Raw genomic sequence first — 23,013 nt, 5'->3', positions numbered from 1 at the left:
CTTAACCACTCCTCAGTTTATTCTTCTGTGAAGTGGAGATGGTGCTCAGAAAGAAATGCACAAGAAGGTAATTTTTAACTATGAAACATTGTATACATGTATACATACACAGCAATAATTTTAGTCTAGTGATTATTTAATGAAACTCTAAGGATCATTAAAATCCATTAGCATTTATAATGCCCATTGCCATTTAATTTCCAAAAGTGATGTTTTTCAGTGGTGAACGTTGCCTCTCGTGCTGATTCTCTCTGCATCACCTGTTCCACGGGCCCTGTAGTTTAAGAGCAGATTACGTTTAGAGAGCAGTTTCCCCAACTCCAGACATTTATGTCATACCCTTACGATTTTTTTTTTTTTTGGCCACATCTAGATACTACTTATTATTCACTTGATATATTTCTTTAAATAGATTTTAAACACAAATGGTAATTAAAGTGGAAACATGCTATCTTTACTAGAAATATAAGGTAACTGAAAACAGAATAATTTTACTAAATCTCAGGTAGGTACTATTACTGGCCAAGGCTCTGAGCCTGAGGGTGAACCCTCAGTTAGCCTCAAAGGGAGATTGGCAGGTGTTTGGGGGTGACCCCAAACCACCACCAAATGGAGACTTTGTCTCAACTGAACTGGAAGAAAGGAAGGTGAATTGAAGAGGGAGCTATTCTTGCTATGTGACTCGTGGTTTCAACTTCACGTTGGACCACCCACGTTCCCTTCCCAACCAGAGTGGTCTGCAGGGTGTTCCTTGTGAAAGGCTGTCTGGGAGAATAGATGTGGGTTTAAGGATGCTGCAACCCCGGCGGCCGGCGTGGCTGAAACGACCTCCGACTGCCCAGTCCTCGCCGCCTAGACAGAAAGACCCTCACTTGCTCCTTTGCGAGGCCTTGCTCTGTCCCATGTGTTAAACCCCAGTCATACACATTTTGTCTAACACACTTTAGAAAATAATATGTTATTTTACCTGTCTGTTGATGAAAAACAATCCCTGATTTTAAAGGTGAGTTTATTTATTTGTTCCTTGGCATAAGTCAGCTCGTTACCTGGGTCTTGAAGCATCCTTGAACCTCCACAGAAGATCAGTTTATGAATAGTTCATCGCTTCCCGGAACAGGGCCATTAAAAAGCCTGATTTAATAGGTGAGCATTTCATGGGCTTTGATTACCTGCGGGCATTCGTGTTCTAACGAGGCCTCCAGCCTGTCCTGCCTCCCAGGAGCCACTGAAGCATCCCCTCAGGACTGTCCCAATGTTACCCAAGATGGAGCACGTCTAACCCACACTCACGGTGCCCCACAAACCCACTCTCCCTCCTGACGCCCCTTCTTTTTTCATGACGCCCCTTCCTTTTTCAATGTGCCATTGTTTTTCTGTCTTCCAGGCTTGGAAACGTTTTTTTTTTTTTTTGGCCACGCTTTGAGGCATGTGGGATCTTAGTTCCCCGATCAGGGATCGAACCCGTGCCCCCAGCATTGGAAGCACGGAGTCTTAACCACTGGACCACCAGGGAAGTCCGCAGGCTTGGAAACTTTGAGTCCTTCTTTTCTTCCCCGATTACCTCCCTGATCCTCATAGCCACTCCTTCCCACCAGCCTTGCCTTGCCTAGACCTACAGCCCCTAAACAGGCTGTAAGCCCTCACCCCCGTGCCATTGCCCACTCTCCTAAACCCCACTACATCCTCCAAACCTGACTCTGACTGCACATCGTCCTGAACGATGTCCGCACTTGTGGGCGCTTGCGAAATTAGTTAAATGAATCAAAAAATGAATCTAGCATCCCCTAGAGAACTCCTAACTTGCCTTTTATCTCTGCATCTGTCGTCTCCAGATAACACTGCTTCATTTGCATGTGGAGGAGCATTTTAAAGTAGATTGAGGTTCCCCAGCCTTTCCATTTCTTACATTTGAGGTTTTAAATGGAAACATTTGAAAATCATCAGAAAGAGCACAACTACAAATCTACACAATCCATTTGATTTTTGGTTTGTTTGCATCGTTTTCATTTTTGTTTCCAGCACACCTAACACAGCAGGAAAACTTAGACTTCCTTGAAGGAGTTTTCTCTCCCGAAACTCGGAATGTAGACCCTGACTTTGAACTGAGTTCTGAGAGTGACGTTTGCTGACATCCTGCGTGTAATCCTGACATCTTCCTTCATTCCCTCACAGACCACATTTCTAAAATACAGATTTTTCTCTGCCAGCTCTGTCTAAAAGGTTGTGGTGTCAGAGATGTTTGCCCAGCCAGCACAAGGCAAAGGAAACGGGTCTCCCTGCACTTTATAAAACATGTGATCCTGGATATGGGAGGCCCCCTGGGAGAAGCTCATGTAGGGCACAGGTAGAAGGTAAAGACCTGTCCCCAAACCCCCAGCCTTGGTTGGTGAAGCTGAGCCTATGACCCTGATTAAAGCATGAGTGGCCCTTTAGGGCCACGAATGTAGATGGTGTGACAGTCACCCCCGGCAGCTGTCGCTGAGAACAATGAGGCATCTTTATTTTTCAACGTTATGGTAAAAAGGGGCCATGCAGTCGGCCATGGTCCCACAGTGAGCAGGCGAGAAAACACGTGGCCGTGTTTCTCAGTGGCTGGGTTGGGAGTGAATACTGTATGGGGGAAATGTAAGTCTCTACGAGAATCGGCTCCGCACTTCAGGGGCATTCGGTCACGCTCACGTACAGTCCTGCAGTGGCTGAGGTGACAGGTGGCTGTTTCTCCCTCATCCTCTCTGCTCATTTCCTGCAGCTGAATGGGCGGCTTCTGGTCGCTGAGGGGGGGGGGTGCATTCTTAGGGGGGGTTACACAGGCCCCACCTCCTGCCTTGAGAATCCTAGAAATGAGCTCACCGATGCTGACCAGAAATGACATTTGCGTGGCTGTCCTCAGCCGCCCAGCACTTTCCTGCTTGACCTTTGCTCATCCTCCCCTGCACCCTGAACTGAGCTACTTGCCTAAAGTTGCAGAATTCCCGCCACTTCAGGGAGGCAGGTGGCAGTCATTAGCATATTCATCCCCTCTGCGGCCACCGTCCCCTGACTGCTGCCCCGTCACCTTTGCCCAGTCGCACACTGCCCCGATGGGTCATCCTTCCAAGCCTCTTCTCAACAGCGTGTGGCCCTGCTGGGCCTCCCGAATGTCTCCGGAAGAAGGGTTTGGTGGAGCAAAACATGCACGTTCAAAGTTTGAAAACCGTAGGCGATAAAACTGCATAAAACTTTTGCATCGTGTGGAGTACCTTATTTTTTTATGTATTTCGTTTTTTAGGAATCTGAAGCTTTATTCCTCAAAGCAATTAAAGCTCATCCAAATACTGCAAGTTACCATGGCAATTTGGGTAAGGAAATTTTTCAATTTGAATCATATCGAAATTCTGTGTAATTTTAATGAAACAGGTGCATTTCTGTAAAATCACTGTTGGGAGAGTTGTTTTTCAAATCGAACCCATATTGGCCTTTATAATCTGGTTCTAAAATATGGCATTTTAAGGAAATTATCACATTAATAAGGTAGCTAAATAACAGTCATATTTACAAATCTTAATTGCATGATCAGAACAACTCCTAAAATCCCCCACTAGTTAATTGCCTTCTGATGTTAAAACTCAGATTTTCTTTCTTTGAGTGAAGGGCCCTAGCCAGTTAAACTGAGAAGTACTTTGGAAGTTTGCAGTCTGACGTGTGTCCTTTTGCCTCTTCTGTAGTGGACCTTCCTTATCTAGCCTGGTCTTCCCTGCATTCTTATGTTCTGTGTCTTGGCTAAGAATGAATTCACAATGACTTATTACCTAGAATTCCTTTCTTTCATTTTTGACATCTCAATAATTCAGATTTTTAGAACATAGCGTGTTGATGTTTGGAAGGCTCAGTCATGTGAATATTTTTTCGCCAAATCTCTTCCCTGTAGACTCTGTAGCTTCTCCTTGGAAAAGTGATGAAGCATCAGTGGTTGCTGTACTGCCCACGTAGAAAGATAGTTTTACTTAGAGAATCATTGTAATAGTCAGAGGCTTACCATTCTAATGAGTAGATTTCTTGGGACTTCCCATGTGGTCCAGTGGTAAAGAATCCGCCTTACAATGCAGGGGACTCTGGTTCGATCCCTGGTCAGGGAACTAGGATCCCACATGCCACGGGGGCAACTAGGCCTGCACCCCACAACGACTGAGCTCGCGCACCTCAACTAGAGCCCACGCGCTCTGGAACCCGTGCGCCACAACTACAAAGCCCACGCGTCCCGGAGCCTGCACGCCACAACTAGAGAAGAGAGAACCCGCACGCCACAACCAGAGAGAAGCCCACACACCGCAACGAAAGATCCCGCATGCCTCAATGAAGATCCCGCGTGCCGCAACTAAGACCCGACGCAGCCAAAAAAAAAAAAGTAGATTTCTTTAACTATCATTTTATGGTCAGATCTTGACATTAGAGCCCTGAATTTCAGCTGGCAACAAACAAGCTATTATTTTGCTGAAAGGTATAGGAGACTCTTTGTCAAAGTAAATGGCTGGTCTTCTGCGTGGTCAGAGCGCTAAGCAGTGCTGGAGCCCAGCCCTGTGCAGGCTGGCTTTCGGGAAGTTTCCTGGCAGCATCAAGAAACTTAGTGTACTCTTCCTTTTGCTTCTTTATGTAACAATGTTGCCGTAGGGAGATGGATCACGCCTAATGATATGAAGAACCCTGGGAGTAACTGGGGGTGGTTAAACAGACAGTCACCAGGGAGTGTGATTACAATAAATAAAGTTGGCAGTACAAACAATATTGTTTTAAACAATGATTTTTGAAAACTGCTTGCAGAGGTTCTGTAATACTTCTTTGTACAAGTGGTTGGGAATACCACAAGTTATTCAGAAGCATTTCCAGTGAAATTGATCTCTTGCTATTTCAGCTGTGCTTTATCATCGCTGGGGACATCTAGACTTGGCCAAAAAACACTATGAGATCTCTCTGCGGCTTGACCCAATGGCATCAGGAACTAAGGAGAATTATGGTCTTCTAAGAAGAAAGCTGGAACAAATGCAAAAGAAAAACGTCTGAGCCTTTTTCCTTCATTTTTTGAGTTTGTGTGTGTGTGTGTGCATGAGGCAGATCATTAATATCATGTGCTTACGTTTAACCATTTAAAAGTCTTACGTGTTGTTTATTTTATCATTTTTTTCTATGAAAACAAAGACATGCAAAAAGATTACAGCACCAGCAATATACTCTTGAATGCTTGATGTGGTTTTTGCATTGAAATTGTATTTTTTCAGACAACTCAAACATAAATTCTAAAATTCCAAGGATGAAGTCTTTTTTAATTAAAAAGAAAAAAAGAAAAAAATTACCTTGAGCGACTTACAGCAGAATTAAACCTGCATTTGGGATGTGAGTTGTGTTGTTGTAAAGACTCATATTGTTAAACTTGGATTGTGAACAAGAAATGACAAACTGATTCCTACAATTTATATAAATATCTAATGTGTATATTAGAATTTTTATTTAATGACAAGAAAGAGTAAATTAAGATTTTTTTTTAATCTTTTTTTTTCCAATGTGCTATGAACATCATTTGTAAGGAAATATTTATTTGTATTTTTTTTTGAATGGGGCAAATAATTGAATGAAGAATGGAAATTTTAACATCTAGTGTATTTACACTTTTTCCCTAGGAAGAAATTCACTCCTGCAATATTTTTTGGATTCTTCAACTTGTGCTGTTTCATAACATAGGAAATTATGTAGTATCCTACATAAACTGTCACTATTAATAGAAAATTAAAGCCATGCTTTAGGCAAAAGTAGGCAGCCTGATGTCTTTATTTTTGTTACATCCAGTATTAAGAGGGCTACACACCTCTATGTAAGTTGTTTTTTTGTGTTTTTTGACTGGAAAGCAGTTTTCCATTTAGTTTCATGGAACCATAGTCATTACTATATCCAAAAAATGCAAGAGGTAAATTTTCTCCCAAAAGGAACCACATTTGGGGAGTTTGTGATATTTTTAAGAATTGGATTATTTATCCTGTTTTATTGGGTCAGAATAATCATGTTCGTTTTGTTTTATTCTCCTATATATGCTGTTGACCTAATGATTTATGCAATCTCTGTCATTTCTTATGCAGTAAAATTATTACAGAAACCGGTATACAAGTGTCATAGTGCCTCCTATTACTCATCTATTAAGATGATTTTCAAGTTATTTGACTCTGTCCTCTTTCCCTTAAAATGAAATCAAAGTGACTGATTCATCCTTTCTAGAATGTGGCTTCTATTTGGTTTTAGGGACCATTTAATAGAATCGCACTGGTGGAGTCCTCCAGGTTCTAAAATATGGGCTGAGTAGATCCCACATGGAGATGAATTTGATTCTCTACACTCACTTTGTGGGGGGCCGGGGGCAGACCTGCGTAGAGTTGTAAATCAGTAATTGTAACCTACAGTGGTTGAGATACTTCAGAAAAGAAAGTGCTGTGTTTTAAACAGTTCAGAAATGGTCCCCCAACAACAGTAACAATTTATAGAGCTCTTAGGGGCAGGAGCTGCCTTATTCTTATTTATGTTCCTACAGCACTTAGCTTGGCAGATAATAGAGGTACTATATGCTTGTTGACTTTTTTTTTTTAAGCAAATTTCTCTCTTTGAAACAGTGCTTATCTTTTGAGAATGAAGAAAAAAATATTTCTGGTAAAAGCCCCTTCAGGATTTTTTTTTTTCTTTCTTTCTTTTTGTACTGATACTAAAACTTGAGTGTCAAATGAAGACATGCAAATCTGGGACCACTGCCTGCAGAACGAATCCCCTTAGCTTTCACTGCTCCCTCTCACGATTTCCGTCACAGCTGCCTTCTGTCCAGAGAAAACAGTCCTTCACTTGACTGATATTTCAGGGCGTCTTTTATCTCGGCCGATTTTGGAAGTGCGCCATGCTCTTCCTCTTTTCTTCCTTCTTTTTTCCATCTTAAGCAGCCACCCTGTAATTTATTTCTTGGGTTTCCTTTCTAACGAGACTGAAGTGGAAATCTGTCTCCCAGTTCCCCTCTTATTTGGTATTTTTTTCTAAACTTTGTTTTTGTTGCTAATCACGGTAGGGGATTGGGTTTGGGGTGGGGTGTCAGAACAAACATAGGGATTGTTGCCATTCTGGGAAATCTGAGAGTCAGAATCATCCTCCTTCACCTCCCTGATAGCGAACATCACGAAACCCTGGAATGTGGTTTGGGGTTATTTTTTGTTTGTTTATCTGCTACATTTCTTCCCTGTTTAGATGCACTCTTACATTTCTTAAAAATTCCACCCTATAAATGTAGCCTACTATGCCCTCACAGGGCTCTTCGGGGTTCTGATTCTACCACATTTCTTAAGCATGGTCTTTACATTTTATTTCAAATTACTGAGTTTAAATATCGTACAGAATAGAAGACCAAGCCCCACAGCAAAGCATTGGACGTCTGTGTTCACATTCACACCTATCAGCTTGGACTTCGGGGTGAGAAAACATAGATTTGGGTCTTGGCTCTAGTGCTTTGATGTCATAGGCAGGTCACTTAGCATTGCATAAGTTCCAGTTTCCCATCTGTAAAATGGACATGATAAGACATAAGACCTCCCTCTCAGTAATGAGGTACTTGGCTAAGAACTTGCCTCAATAAATGATAGACTAGACTTTTGGAGGAAGGTATAGATTTTGCAGCAGACAGGTTTGACCTTAAATGCATTCATTCCCTCATTCAACAAATATTAAGTGGCAGATACTCTCCCAGGTACTGGGAATACAGTGATGAGGGAAGTGGACATGGCCCCTGGCCCTCATGCAGCAGACAGTGCAGTGAGAAACAGTAATTGTCAGTCATATAATTAATAACTGAAGCGGGAGACTGGGTCTAGCCTGAAGAGTCAGGAAAGGGTTCCCTGAGAAGGTGACTTTTGAACTGAGATTTGATAAGCAGGGAGGAAGATCACTCTAGGCCAGTGGTTCTCAACAGGGGAGATTTTGACCCCCAGGGGACAGTTGGCAATGCCTGGAGATCTTTTTGGCTGTCACAAGTGATGGGGGTGGGAAGATGCTACTGTACACCTTACAAAGCACAGGACAACCCCCTACAAAAAAGAATGATCTGGCCCCAAATGCCAGTAGTGCTGATGTTGAGAAAACCTGGACTGCACACAAAGAAGAAACAGCATATGCAAAGGGCCTGTGGTGAGAAAGCTAAAGTACTTGGTGAACAAAGTCCAAGGGAGAGGGGGAGGGGTGCTTGATGGAGTTGGTAAAGGTGACGAGGTCCAGACCATGCCAGGGTTTGCAGACCACACGGTCTTTATCTTAAACCACGGGAGGATTCAAAATGAAGGAAATTATCAGATCTATGTTTTGAAAAGATCACTTGGGCTGTTGGTGGGGAAGGAATTGGAGGGAGGCAAAGAAGACGTGACAGATCAGTAAAGAGACCATTGCACGTATCCAGGGTAGAGATGAAGGTGGCTTGGTGTAGACAAGAGGCAGTCAAGTTGATGAAATGTAGACTGACCTGAGAAATACATAGGAATCAATTGGTGATGGATAGGAGGTGGATCGGTAAGGGGATGAGACCCATTGTTTCATCATCCAGATAGATCAGTGCCATTGAGAGGGAGAGGCTGGCGATAAACTGGAGAGGGAATAAGGTCCTTGAGAAGAAAGGAAGGGATGGGACCCAAAATCAAGTGGAATTTGACCCTAGCAAAGAGAAAATAAAGCCCCTGTATGCTACAAGGTCTAGATGGGGACAGATGTGGACATATTGGTCTTTACTTCTCATCTTTGTCCCTAAGGCTTTCCTAAGTGGACTAGTCAGATGCCCTTCTGAAGACTGGATACAGTATGCCTATCACAATTACGTGGTTACCAAATAGCCATAGCTGATGAGGGAAAATAGTCTTCTCTATAGACTAATTAAAGCCAATAAATGTTGAAAGAATGGCAATTAGAAAATCATCCCTTTTTTTTTGTCTCCAATGAATTAATTGATTCAGGCAAAGATCAGCAGTGAATAAAATTATTAGATGGAAGATCAGTGAAGAGCTTTTTAGTGGAAGGGACAGAATCTGTGTGATTTTGTCACATGTAGATTTGTGAGGTCACCACAGTCAAGATACAGAACTGTCCCATCCCAAGGATCCCTTGTACTACTTTTACGCTATTACCTTTTTCAAAATATCTCGTTGGGCACAGACTGTGCAATGGCAGTGTGCTAGCTGCTGGGGATATGATGAAAAATGAAAACATGATTCCTGCCCCGTGGAGCTTGCCATCCAGGTTACCTCACCCTTGTGTGCCCAGGTTGGGCATGCTGGTGTAGACTCGGGGACCGAGCATTGTTACCAGCCCCCATTTCCAGGGGACTCCTGGAGAGTCATCAGGCCCCCCGTGACTCATTCACATCTTTATATTTGCAGCTGTTCCAGGGTCACAGGTTGTCAGGACATTTCTTTCCTTCTCCTGTGTTCAAAGTTCTCCATTAGTTGGTGAATCTCTTTTTTCCTGGAGGCAGTGAAACATCAAATCAAGTTTTCTATTTCATAGGAACAGATATTGGTTCAATTGCCTCTACCTTCTCCTTTGGGCCTCATATTTATCGTAAAAACTTCACCAGGCACTTGGGGGAAATAAGTTATATTGAGACATAAACACCATTGAAGAGTCAGCTGTAAAGACAAGGGGAATCTGGGATGTTCTTGCCATGTTGACCCAAATAGAAGGATCCCAAGTATTGAGTAACCCTGATTTTCAGTAAAGTGAGACATTTCATGTTACTTGAAATATTCATTAATAAATACCAAATATAATTATAGAATACTACAGCCTCATTTTAAAATCACACAGAGTCTTGTCTTAATCACTCGTGCCTTTAAAATTCTACCAAGAAGATATTAATTTGGCTGTGGCCTCTTTTCAGATAATGTTCCTCACAAAATGAAAATCAGAAGCTGGTTTCTCATTCAAAGGAAGAGAAACAAAGGCCCCGTGTGGGACAGTTTGGTTGGGATGAAGGAGACAAGAAAATGCAATGGAGGAGACAGGAGCCGAGAGAACGCTGTCAAACATTAAGGTTTTTCCCTTGTTCTTCTCTCATATTCCAATCTCTTTTCTTTAAATGTACAGGAATTACAGTTTATATTGATATTAACATGAGCTGTTTCTGAGCAAGAAGAAGTGAGGAGGAGAGAGACTCTTCACCTTCTACTTTGCAAATCGCTGCATTATTTGAAATAATTTTTTTTTTTTCTAAAGCAAGGAACATGTGCGACATCACAGAGAAATCTTTCTTCAAGAGAGCCATGGATGGGTTCGTAATAAAGCTGTGATAAGGCGCATTGGTGGAAAGGAGACACCATGTGGGAAACTCAGGTAACCAAGTGTAGTCACTAAAGCGCTTTGCCCAGCAGGTGGGAGATACACTGGGGAGCCTGTGTCTCCAGAGGCATGCTGAGTGAAAAGAACTCGGGAGGCCTCATTGCTCAGACTGTTGGCTGAACTACAAGTGTGCAAGGCACACTCTTTCCTGAAGCATGCCTTTAACTCCTCACGAAACTCTGTATGCTGTGTGACTCTCTTGGTGGTCGTCTGGAAATAACTGGCATTTGGGGGGCATAAAGCTTGAATGTGAAAGGAAAATCTGCGTTCCACCCAGGCGGGAACCTCGTTCTTCCTCCATTTACCAGACCTTAGGCAAGTGTAGCGGGTTGGATAGTGTCCCCCCCCCCAAAATTCATGTCCACCCAGAACTTCAGAATGTGACTGTATTTGGAAATCAGGTGTTACACATCTAATTAGTTAAGGGTCTTGAGAGGAAACCATCCTGGCTTTAGGGTGGGCCCGAAATCAATGATTGGTGTTTTCTAAGAAGAGGAGAGGATACACAGAGGCACACAGAGAAAACAAGGCCATGAGAAGGTGGAGGCGGAGACTGGAGTGATGCTGCCACAAGCCAAGGAACGCCAGGAGCCACCAGAAGCTGGAAGAGGCAAGGAAGGATCCTCCCCTAGAGCCTTCGAAGGAGTGTGGCCCCGCCAGCACCCTGACTTCAGACCCCTGGCCTCCAGAACAACATTTCTGTCATTAAAGCCACCCAGTCTGTGGCCATGCCTGGCCCCCCTAGGGATCCAGTTAGAGCAAGTAACTTAGTCTTTTAGCAGCTCAGAACCTCATCTGTAAAATGGGGCATAATACTACCTTTTTCACAGACTTACTGGAAAGTTTAAATGAGAAAAGGTATGTAAAGCCCTAGACCCGTGCTTGGCACATAATACTATTCAATAAATAATTGAAGGAGGAATAACCCTCACTTTTCTTGAGGTTTTTAATCCTGTAATTAAATGACCCAGAAACAATCTCAGGTTTATATTTTTATCACTTGTGTTCTAAGTCTGATTAGTTCTATCAATACAAGTACTTTAAACCTGTTACACTGTTTATCAAAACTGCCTTGAGTGTCCTGCATTTCTAATCATTTTGTTTTTAAATATGGTATTTTTCCAGGGCCAATAAAGCTTTCAGCTTCCTACTTGTGTTTGAGAAAACATTTTCCCTGTAGATTTAAATTGCAGTTTTATCCATCATTTAAAAACAGTTCTGGGGCTTCCCTGGTGGCGCAGTGGTTGAGAATCTGCCTGCCAATGCAGGGGACACGGGTTCGAGCCCTGGTCTGGGAAGATCCCACATGCCGCGGAGCAGCTAGGCCCGTGAGCCACAATTACTGAGCCTGTGCGTCTGGAGCCCGTGCTCCGCAACAAGAGAGGCCGCGATAATGAGAGGCCCGCGCACCGCGATGAAGAGTGGCCCCCACTTGCCACAACTAGAGAAAGCCCTTGCACAGAAACGCAGACCCAAAACAGCCATAAAAATAAATAAATTTAAAAAAAAAACAGTTCTATGTCAGCAGTTACGTTTCAATAGCATTAATTTTGCTGAACAGACTTGAGATGTGTCTTGAAAATTTTCAAAACTGCTCATTTCTAGAACTTTCTGATAATGTATATGGATGACAGCTTTTATAGTACTTAGTCTAGGAATCTGCAGACATCAGCAAGCAAGGTGATAAGGTGGAAAGAACAGAGACCAGGAGTGTGAGATCTACCCTAGGGCCAGCTTCACTGCCATAAGTCATTTTTTTAAGCTTCAACAATTCAATTAGATACAAACACTTCCAATCCTGTCATTAGTTACCAGGACCCTGGAATGAGTCACCTAATTACTGCATGCCTCAGTCGCTTCTAATAAAAATAATGGTGGTGGTGGTTGCTTTTGCTGTTAATTTCTCCTCCATGAAATGAGAGAGTTGGACTAAACCAGTGTTCTTCAAATATCCTTAGATGCTTAACCTTTTTAAAAACAAAAATAAAAAAAAACCTAAATCTTGTACAGAAGTCCACTATAAAAATTTGCAAAGTGACCTTCTTTGGGTGCTTATATAAACCCTCATTAAAAAAATCTGTTGTGTAATGTAAGAATGTTTGAAATTCGAGCACTCTTGTGGAAACAAAATACTGTGAAGCTTTCTAGTCCTGATATATTCTGGTAAGGTAAAAAGTCCCTCAGACTGACAAAAGTCCAATTCTGCTCCGCCATTCATCAGGCTGACATAGCACAGATTAAGGCAGCTGGGAAGTGAACAGGAAACCACATTTCTCCCATAGACACACTGAAGTTGTAATGTGTCAAGGAACCCACTTCTAAGGGCGACTGCTGCTTTATTACTCTTGGAGAAACCTTCTGGAAGAGCACTGTCAGAAATGTTGCTGTTTGAAATCATCAGGAAGAATGAGACATCCTGCTCTACCTGGAGGGTCCAAGTCACTTTGACATGACAAGCAGCCTCAGTTTCCAACCCACGTGCAGAACTTCATTTAAAGCATTTCTGGATACACCCATTCACGTCTATCAAAACTTTTAGTCTCTAAGTACATAAGCCCCTGGGTCTGTTCTGCTGTCCAGACCTGATACTGACCATTGGCACGCATCCCTCTTTTGCCTTCAGCCTGTAAAAACACTATTACCTTTAAATTCCTCCCCCCCTCCCCCCAAACCTCCTAACTGCATCTTTGTTTGGTGAGGCATCTCAGGGCTCCGTGGGTGTGTGGTCTCCCCCATGGCAACGAGCCAATAAATCGGACTTTGTCCAATGATGGTTTTGTACTGGAGATATTTGATTGGGCTAAGACAGGGCACAGCTAACCTTATGAGCTTGGTCAGGCCATCCAACCTCTTTACCTCATCTGTAAAGTGGAGGAAATTCTCTACCTGGCCTTTATTGTGCAATGCAGGTGTATGGATCAAATGGGATCATGTATGTGAGAGCTCTTCATGGGTAGAACCATACGTACGGCGTTATCCATTGGAACTAGCACTTTGAACAAAGAGTTTCCAAAATAGAATTATTAGTGCAGATGACACACATTTCAGCACATGTGACCCAGCTACCTTGTTTTAGCCCTTATGTTATAGAGCATGAGTTTCAGGTTCAGCTGGATATGGACACTCTTATTTCCTGGCAGCATGTCTTTGAGTGGGTTATTGAACCTCATGGAGCCAATTCCTATGTAGACTAGCAATGATAATATCTGCTTCATACTATGGCTCAAAGGGTAACGTGAGGGAAGAGTCATACTGTACCAGGCACATAGGAGCACTCAATATGTGTTCATTTCCTGCAACGACGGCTCAAGGGAATCAGGCCACGTTTCCCCTTGTAATGTCCACATTGCTAGGCACCAGGCAACCATTATTTCCTTTAAAAAGTTGCTGTTTGGAGAGCAGGACCAAATAACTTGCTTCTGGCTTTAAGCAGAACAATGGCAGCAATGGTACAGGGTTAGAGATTGGTTTGTGGCCTCTTTGCAATGTAATTAGCTTCCTCCATGGTGGATGGCATATTTCAGTTATCGTCCTATTTGTGATAAGGGGTTTATTCACCAAAACAATCTCACATAGTGCTTTACTCTGGTCTTTGCTTGTTATTCCAAAAACTACAGAAGGTAGGCAAGAAGAGCATAAACCATCTCAACCGCAATTGCTTGGAAAATTCCGTCGCCTTTTTAGACAAGATATTGCCTATCTTTTGTGGAGAAAAGGTCAATGCCTTATTTTTAAATATCTGACAGCAGCGCACATCATCTTTAAAACAATAATTTCAGAAATACCAGGATTGCATTTAACGTGAATGAACTTAGCTTCATGAGGTTGGTTTTCTCCTCTCATTAATTTCTTTGCCGTGGAAATTGTTTAGCAGTGAGACCTGTTGTACTAAGTAAAATAACTCAACAGAATGACAAGGAAAAAACAACTCTGCCACTTTCAAATTTAACAACAAATTTTTAGAACCTGGTTTAGAAAATGGAAGCAAGGAATCCCATTATTTGCAGAATTTTTTTATTCTATTTTGTTACATACAAATTTTCTAAATTATCCTGATTAATGGATCCTATGTTGATTTTTTGTCAAGTTCATATTGATTTACCTAGGGGAAAGGATCAAAAAATAAAGTTCAATGAAATAAATATTATTGAATACCTACTCTGGATACCATGGTGGGAAGTGCTGGAAACATCCAAAGGAGACAGGTCTGACCTCATGGAACTCAGTCCAGGAGGGAGGCAGTCATAAATCAACTATCACAGAACGAAGAGGCAGGGATTATAATGGTGCTGGAGCAAAAGACTACGGAGCAGCGTAGACAAACTTTTTCTGTAAAAGGGCAGAGAGAAAATATTTTAGGCTTTGCAGGCCACCTTGTCTCAGTGGCGGCTACTCAGCTCTGCTGCTATCACAAAAAGCAGCCATAGAGAGACTTCCCTGGTGGCGCAGTGTTTAAGAATCTGCCTGCCAACACAGGTGACATGGGTTCGGGCCCTGGTCCGGGAAGATCCCACGTGCCGCGGAGCCTGTGCGCCACAACTACTGAGCCTGTGCTCTAGAGCCTGCGAGCCACAACTACCGAAGCCCGCGTGCCACAACTACTGAGCCTGCACTCTAGAGCCCACGAGCCACAATTGCTGAGCCCGCATGCCTAGAGCCTGTGCTTCGCAACAAGAGAAGCCACCGCAGTGAGAAGCCCACACACTGCAAAGAAGAGTAGCCCCCGCTCACCGCAACTAGAGAAACCCTGCGTGCAGCAATGAAGACCCAACACAACCAAAAATAGGTAAATAAATTAATTAATTTTTAAAAAAAGAGAAAAGATTGTCGTTTATTAAAAAAAAAAAGGCCATAGATAACCCATAAATGAGTCAGCATGACTGTATTTTCAGTAAAACTTTATAGACACTGAAATTTGAATCTCATATAATTTTCATGTGTCATGAAGTTTTATTTCTTCTTCGGATTGTTTTCAAGCACTTAAAAATGTAAAACTCATTCTTAGCTTACAAAAACAAGTGGTGGGCTGGATTTAGTTTGCAGGTTATTTAGGGCCAAAGATGATTATTTGTAATAATTTACTAGAATAATTTGATAATATTTCAGTAGATTTTAGAGTGTTATCCAGTTAGACTTCAAACTCTGTATATAGCACCCTGGTTCTGTTGCTTATTTCACATTATAAGCATCTTTTCAAGAGATGCAGAAGACATTTTCCCATCAATTGTGTGGTCCTTGCAATTCTGGAGACATGTGGGAGGGGTAACAAGGAGATGAGGTCGGCTTCTTTTGCATAATACTAAGTAGCAGTGCATTCAGTCAAATATAAATTAGGCATCTAACACCAAAGTCTAGAAAACAGAGCTTGGCAATTACCTGCTGGTATTTAGAAAACAAAAATGGCCAAACTGGATAATTCCACTGAAAGACAATTTGTTAGTCTAAATCCTTTGAGTTGATAAAGGAAATGTTTGTGCCCGAGCTTTGAACCCAGGCATAGCATTTTGCCAGCTGCCTGACCTTGAGCCTGGAGGGTATGGGAGACTGTGGACCCCAGAGCAACAGACCAGAAAAACAGCTGATGGCGGGCTGAAACGTTTTCGGTGAGGGACTCACCTATACCATTTGCGTGCAACTGACAGCCTCCATGAGTCAGCTCAGTTCCTAAAACCCACCAGCGTAGTTGGCTTGCTAAGGGCTCCTGTGTAACCCACCAAACCTAAACTGAAGCCAAGACTTGTCTACACTGACCAATCAGTTTCCTTGAGAAACTGTGACTTTTTTTCTAACACAGTGTTGTAGGTCAATTACACTTCAAAAGCAAACAAAAGAACATACAAACAGTGAAATATGGGTCAGATTTGTAGTTACGGGGGGGTGGAAGGTGGGGCGATTGGATGAAAGCAGTTAAAAGGTACTGCAAACTTCAGGTTGTAAGATAGGTACTAGGGATGTAATGGACAACATGATAAATATATTTAACACTGCTGTATGCTATATATGAAAGTTGTTAAGTAAATCCTAAGAGTTCTCATCACACAAAAAATTTTTTTCTATTTCTTTAATTGTATCTATATAAGATGATGGATGTTCACTAACCTTATTGTGATAATCATTTCATGATATATATGTCAAATCATTATGCTGTACACCTTAAACTTATACAGCTCTCTAAGTCCATTATATCTCAATAAAACTGGGAAAAAATTAATTACCATTATAAAAAAAAAAGAAGTACTTGTTAAAGTGTATTTCTTTCACTGGGCCCACCCCCAGAGTTGCTTATTCAGAAGGTCTGGGGTGTGGCCTGTGAGTTCGCATTTCTAAATTTCCAGGTGCTGCTAATGCAGCCCATCTGGGACCACATTTTGAAAATTACTACCATATTTGTCTGTGGGTTATTTTTTGACAGTTAAACTGAAGATCTCATCCCACAGAGCCTAATCTATGTCGGATCAGACTCTCCCAGCCTTATCTGGCACTAAATGCACTTTAACACTCACCTTATTACCATCTTTAATTTTCCTTTACTGGAGGAGTTATTTATTCATGTATTTTCCTCACACTTTCTTTTGCTGACATGATCTTCCTCCCTCAAAGAAAAAGAATAAATACATAAAATGGAAACATTCTGCCCTTTGAAAAAAAATTAAGATGCTACTGCAACTCTTTAAAAATAGTATGTTAAAAATACACACCAGACAAGATTTTTAATAAATTTAAATTTAATCATGAGCTTCCCCAAACAAGAAAGAACTCTGTGAAAATTATGGTTTATGAATCTGATCTTTTAGATTCTTTAGGAAAATCTGTTCAAAACACAGCCACATCAGCATTACTGGAAATGTTTGAATAGAAACCAGATTGTAAAAACCACATGGATCCAGCCCACATACGTGAGAAAGTGGAAAGGCAGACAGTGAGTAAGGGGGATTATTGCTACTCCAACGATTAGTACTTGTGAGGGGGAGGAGCAGAAGGGCCCCCCCCACCTCTCTATGCCATTCTTGTCATCTGGGTCCCCAAAGTAGCATTGCTTAAGCCCAGAATGAACACAGTCTCTAGAAAAAATCCTCCTTCAGCTTTTGGTCTTTACTCCTCTAATTTCTGGGGCTCAAATTCAGTCCTAGGATCCAGGAACAGACGGTAGGTCATTACTTACATTGTCCCCTACAACCACAGTTTTAACTGAAAATGGAGAATTGGTAAATAAGTGGCAGTATCAAGACTATATGATTATCTGTATCCAGTATGGTATCAGCGCTGAGTGTGGATGCTGGAGTGTGAGGCCTTGGTCATCACCTTGTGCATCTGCCTTACGGGATGCATCCCCAGGTGTTGGCTCATTTCTAAGCGTGTGAGTGTGTGTGTGTATATATATGACGCGGTGTGTCTCCAGGTGTATCGGGGTCCAACATGGACTCAAAAGGCTGACCCTGGACGCCCCGGTGGGACGCGTTAGAGCGTGGGCGCCCTTCTGGCTCCCGGCGTGTGCCCAGGTGTGCGCGCGGCCCGCGCCGGCAGGTACACGGTCCCTCCTCCAGGGGGCGCCGCCGGGGGCGGCCTCCCGGGGCGGCTGCGCCAGCCTCGGCCAGGATTTCCGCTCCGCCGCCCGAGCCCCGTCTCCCCGACGGCGCCGCGCTCCGAGGCAGGTGAGGCGCTGGGCTCGGGCCGAGCCGGGGCCCCTGTCCCCGCCCCCGCCGCGAGGGTGCCCTAGAGCCCCCGGGGACTCGGGGTATTGCCGCCGGCGCGTCGCGCCAGGGCAGAGTTGGTGGCCCGCGTGAGTCGGCGAGGGAGGGGGGGGAATGGAGCGGGGAGGGACGGCGTTGGGGGGCCGAGGGGCGGGGGCAGAGCCTGGGCTGTGAAGGGACGCGGGCGCCTGCGGGACCAGCTGGAAGGGAGGGGACACGGGGCCGCTACGCGCGTCCACACGTTGCTCCGCGCAGCGCGAGGCGGACGCCACCGCCAGAACGACGCGGGGCAGGAAGAGTTGGGAACTGCCTTCAGGTGTGCGCGCTGCCCCTTCCCAGTAAGGAAGAAGCGATGACCATTTAGAAGGTAGTTGTAAAAGGATCTCGCAGTATAATGAGGCTGACGCTTTAGAGAGATTCTGTTTTGAACTGGAGATTCTTGTTTGCGAGGAGACCAGAAGCTGCAAAAGAAAAAAAACAAAGAACTTCTGGCGTTTGTCAGTTTCTGAGCTCAGGTTTCTTTGGAGCCGGTAGTGACACAGCTGAGTTTTTGGAGAAATTTCTCTTACTGTCTTGATTACGAAATATGGTTATTGAGCTTTCACTCTGTTGGCCGAAGAGAGCACCGCAGCTGCACTGGAAACCCTAAATAGGTGCACGGTTTTTTGAACACAACTTTCTGACTCCAGGCTGTTAATATTGAACTGATAAGAAAATAAGACTTGTGGCCACGTCTTCTCAAAGCAGGTTATTAATTTTGCTCAATGTCCCAGGGAGAAATCCTGTATTAAAAGCTAAAGTGTCTCTCTAAGGGTGTGGAGAAAAGGGAACCCTCTTGCACTGTTGGTGCGAATGTAAATTGATACAGCCACTATGGAGAACAGTGTGGAGGTTCCTTAAAAAACTAAAAATAGAACTACCATATGACCCAGCAATCCCAGTACTGGGCATATACCCTGAGAAAACCATAATTCAAAAAGAGTCATGTACCACAATGTTCATTGCAGCTCTATTTACAATAGCCAGGACATGGAAGCAACCTAAGTGTCCATCAGCAGATGAATGGATAAAGAAGATGTGGCACATATATACAATGGAATATTACTCAGCCATAAAAAAATGAAATTGAGTTATTTGTAGTGAGGTGGATGGACCTAGAACCTGTCATACAGAGTGAAGTAAGTCAGAAAGAGAAAAACAAATACCATATGCTAACACATATATGGAATCTTAAAAAAAAAAATGGTTCTGAAGAACCTAGGGGCAGGACAGGAATAAAGAGACAGACGTAGAGAATGGACTTGAGGACGCGGGGAGGGGGAAGGGGAAGCTGGGACGAAGTGAGAGAGTGGCATGGACATATATACACTACCAAATGTAAAATAGATAGCTAGTGGGAAGCAGCCGCATAGCACAGGGAGATCAGTTCGGTGTTTTGTGACCACCTAGAGGGATGGGATGGGGTGGGTGGGAGAGAGATGCAAGAGGGAGGAGATATGGGGATATACGTATGTGTATAGCTGATTCATTTTGTTATAAAGCAGAAACTAACACACCATTGTAAAGTAATTATATGCCAATAAAGATGTTAAAAAAAACCCCAAAAAACTGAAGGGCCTCTAAATCAGTTGGATTGACCAATATAAAGAGTAGATCTTTTTTTTTAATATATAAATTTATTTATTTATTTATTTTTGGCTGTGTTGGTTCTTCATTGCTGCACGCGGGCTTTCTCTGGTTGTGGCGAATGGGGGCTATTCTTCATTGTGGTGCGCGGGCTTCTCATTGCGGTGGCTTCTCTTGTTGCGGAGCACGGGCTCTAGGCGCGCATGCTTCAGTAGTTGTGGCACATGGGCTCAGTAGTTGTGGCTCATGGGCTCTAGAGCGCAGGCTCAGTAGTTGTGGCTCATGGGCTTAGTTGCTCCACGGCATGTGGGATCTTCCTGGACCCAGGCTCGAACCCATATTCCCTGCATTGGTAGGTGGATTCTTAACCACTGTGCCACCAGGGAAGCCCAAGAGTAGGTGTTACACACACGTTTTTTGTTTGTTTGTTTGTTTGTTTGTTTTATGGACTGAGTGTTTGTATCTTCCCCCCAAATGTTGAAGCCCTAACTCCCAATGTGATAGTATTTGGAAGTGGTGCCTTTGGGAGGATAATCAGGTATAGTTGGGATCATGAGTGTGGAGTCCTCACGATAGAATTAATGATTTTTTTTTTAAATTTTATTTATTTATTTATTTATGGCTGTGTTGGGTCTTCGTTTCTGTGCGAGGGCTTTCTCCAGTTGCGGCAAGCGGGGGCCACTCTTCATCGCGGTGCGCGGGCCTCTCACTATCGCGGCCTCTCTTGTTGTGGAGCACAGGCTCCAGACGCGCAGGCTCAGTAGTTGTGGCTCACGTGCCTAGTTGCTCCGTGGCATGTGGGATCCTCCCAGACCAGGGCTCGAACCCGTGTCCCCTGCATTAGCAGGCGGACTCCCAACCACTGTGCCACCAGGGAAGCCCACACACGTTTTTATGTACTTTTTCCTGTAATTGAAGACATTCTCCCTGGTCTCAATTAATTGAAATGCTAATATGGAGAGCCCCCGCAGGTTGCCCACATTTTCCCAAAATGCCTTGTTTTCCTGAACTGACTCCCAGGAGACGCCGGAAGTTCCTGAATAAGCAGCCTGCCCGGGTAGAGAGCATTTGTATTTCAAACGCAGAGTTTGCAAAGGTAAATTAATTTCTAATTGGTGGACCTTTGTACAGAAGTGTTTTAGACTAGCTGACCTCGAAAACAAGGGTGCTGACGATTAGCAGTAGTCCTAGAGAAGGTGGTTATTCACGCTGGCCTTAGGTAGCCGGCAGCGGGAAGTATATAGAATAGAGCAGGGATAGAAACCGGTACTGTTTAAGTTTTTAAATTACCTGTTCATTTCCCTCTTATTTTATGTAGTAAGATATCTTGAACGTTCCAATCTGGGTCAGCTCTTCCAAGTGGAGTCATTGAAGGGCTTTGTACCCACAGTCAGCTGGGCCTTTCCGAGGGGGTAGGGCAACCCCTGCAGGCGGGCGTGGAGGTGAGTGCTGCAGTGTTTGCAGACGGACTGGTCCCAAGGAAGGTGATAATAGGAGGACAAAGTTCAAGTGCTCTTAGCAGTCTTTTCTAGAACCTTCTCCATCTGGAGGTAAACCTTAGATTAGAGATTTTATTAAGAGAGTGTTGGTTAAACAGGGCCAGCGTCTTGTTTAACAGGAATTTGGTCTTTAATTGAAGGTCTCTCTGGTCAGTGAAACTGCTCAGGGCAAGTCAGCCTTCCCTCGGTTGGATCTGAGAGCTGTGTAGGCAGAGCTTACACTGTGAAAGGTGTTATTATTACCCTCCCTCCCCCCCACCCCGCCACACACAATGGGTTTACAGAGAAGACCAAGTTACTAGAAGTCTCGGGGTTTGTATGGCATCATGAGGTAATAGACATGGTCAATAGCTAAAATGTTAAGAAGGATGAAGCATAATAAATGCCCAAGGGCAGTTGGAGCCCAGGGAGATGAATTCCCTCCAGAGGACTTGGGGAGGTCACGTTTGGGCTTTACCTTGGGCCCAGAGTAGAATTTTTATAGGCAGAGGAGTGGAATGGGGGCGGGCATTCCTGGTGGTGGATACCTGGAGCAAGGTAAGAAGCTTAAAAGGTAACCATTGTGAGAGAGACGGGCGAAACCCTGTAAGGAGGGTGGGAGGCCTGCCTAGAGAGGCTGTCTGGAGATAAATTCTTTTTGATCAAAGCTCTTGATTTTTTCCCCCCTTTTTATTAAAGCAAATATAAAAGTAAAGGGAATAGTATAATGAACTTCCATATATCCATCAAATAGATTTAACAGTTGGTTAAAACGAGTTCTCTTTTTGGCCATATCTGCTTTATCTTCTTGTTGAAGCAGTTTAAATTGCAGATAACAATATTCACCCCTAAAAAAAAAACAAAACAAAAAAACAATATTCACCCCTAAGCAGTGTGGTGCGCACCTCCAGAAAAGGGCATTTTCTTGGATAAGCATAATACTATTGTCACCTCCTAATCAGATTGACAGTAATTCCTTAATGTTTTCTAAAACCCCGTCCACAGATTTCCTTGATTGCCTCAGAAACGCACTTTTACTGTTGGTTTGTGTGAATCAGAATGGGCCACACATGTGTTGAGTATCTGTTGTCTCTTAATCCAGGACAGGGGGTTGGCAAGCTTAATGAAAAGGGCCAGTTAACTAACTCTTTAGGCTTTTCAGGCCATGTGGGCTCCATTGCAGCTACTCAGCTGTGTTGTCCGACAGAAGCAGCCGTGGCTGATACGAACATGAATGAGCATGGCTGTGTTCCAATAAAATTTTGCTTTCAAAGTTTTTTTGTTTTAAACTCCACCAGCAGGCAGCAGTTATCCGAGGGCCAAAGTGTGCTGACCCTGGTCTCGAGCAGTGATTTACTGGTATTGCTCGGTTGGCTATGGGTGGCTCTCATTCTGGATTTATTCAGCTTTCTGTATAGTGTGGTTTAGCTTGTTCCTCTGTCCCCTGTATCTCCTGTAAACTGGAAGGTAGATCTAAAGGCTTAATTAGAGTCAGAGTCACCATTCATGGCAAGTATACTTCAGATGTGGTTTGGTGGTTCGAATTTTTTTTTTTAATAAATTTATGGCTTCAAAAGACTCGGAAACCCCCATTCAGGAAGCTCCATATTCCTAAAATAAGCTTTGCCTGATGGCTGAAGATATGCTTTCTTTCCGTTCTCATTTTCCTTACTTGAAGGAGAGGACGTAGCTGCTATTTCTCAAGAAAGTCCAGAACTTTGAACCCCTGTGCGAGCTTACTGCTCTTTTGGGCATCCTGCAGCCCCTCGGGCTGGTGGGTCACGTTTTTGCACTGAATGGCGGTTCCTTCCATGGCCCACCCGCAAGGTCTGAGATGCCATCCAAGG

General features: G+C 43.5%; 1 protein-coding gene across 7 annotated transcripts in view; it reads left to right on the top strand.

Moving 5' to 3' along the window:
• The window catches only part of TMTC4 (transmembrane O-mannosyltransferase targeting cadherins 4), a 123,897-nt gene that overhangs the window by 55,579 nt on the left and 45,305 nt on the right, over positions 1 to 23,013 (top strand). For 2 of the 7 annotated variants that reach the window (XM_082366101.1, XM_082366100.1), the window contains exons 18-20: positions 3,269 to 3,338; positions 4,889 to 10,066; positions 10,249 to 10,365. In XM_082366101.1, coding sequence (XP_082222227.1) covers positions 3,269 to 3,338; positions 4,889 to 5,037 — 219 coding nt within the window. In that variant the 3' untranslated portion in view covers positions 5,038 to 10,066; positions 10,249 to 10,365. Of the gene's footprint in view, positions 1 to 1,034; positions 1,144 to 3,268; positions 3,339 to 4,888; positions 10,067 to 10,248; positions 10,590 to 23,013 lie in introns of those variants that run through there. The other 5 variants (XM_082366104.1, XM_082366103.1, XM_082366102.1 and 2 more) reach the window with 4 other exon arrangements.

Source organism: Balaenoptera borealis (genome assembly GCF_965194805.1).
Source record: "Balaenoptera borealis genome assembly, chromosome: 18".
NCBI classification, from domain to species: Eukaryota; Metazoa; Chordata; class Mammalia; order Artiodactyla; family Balaenopteridae; genus Balaenoptera; species Balaenoptera borealis.
This window is presented reverse-complemented; position numbering and strand designations above follow the sequence as displayed.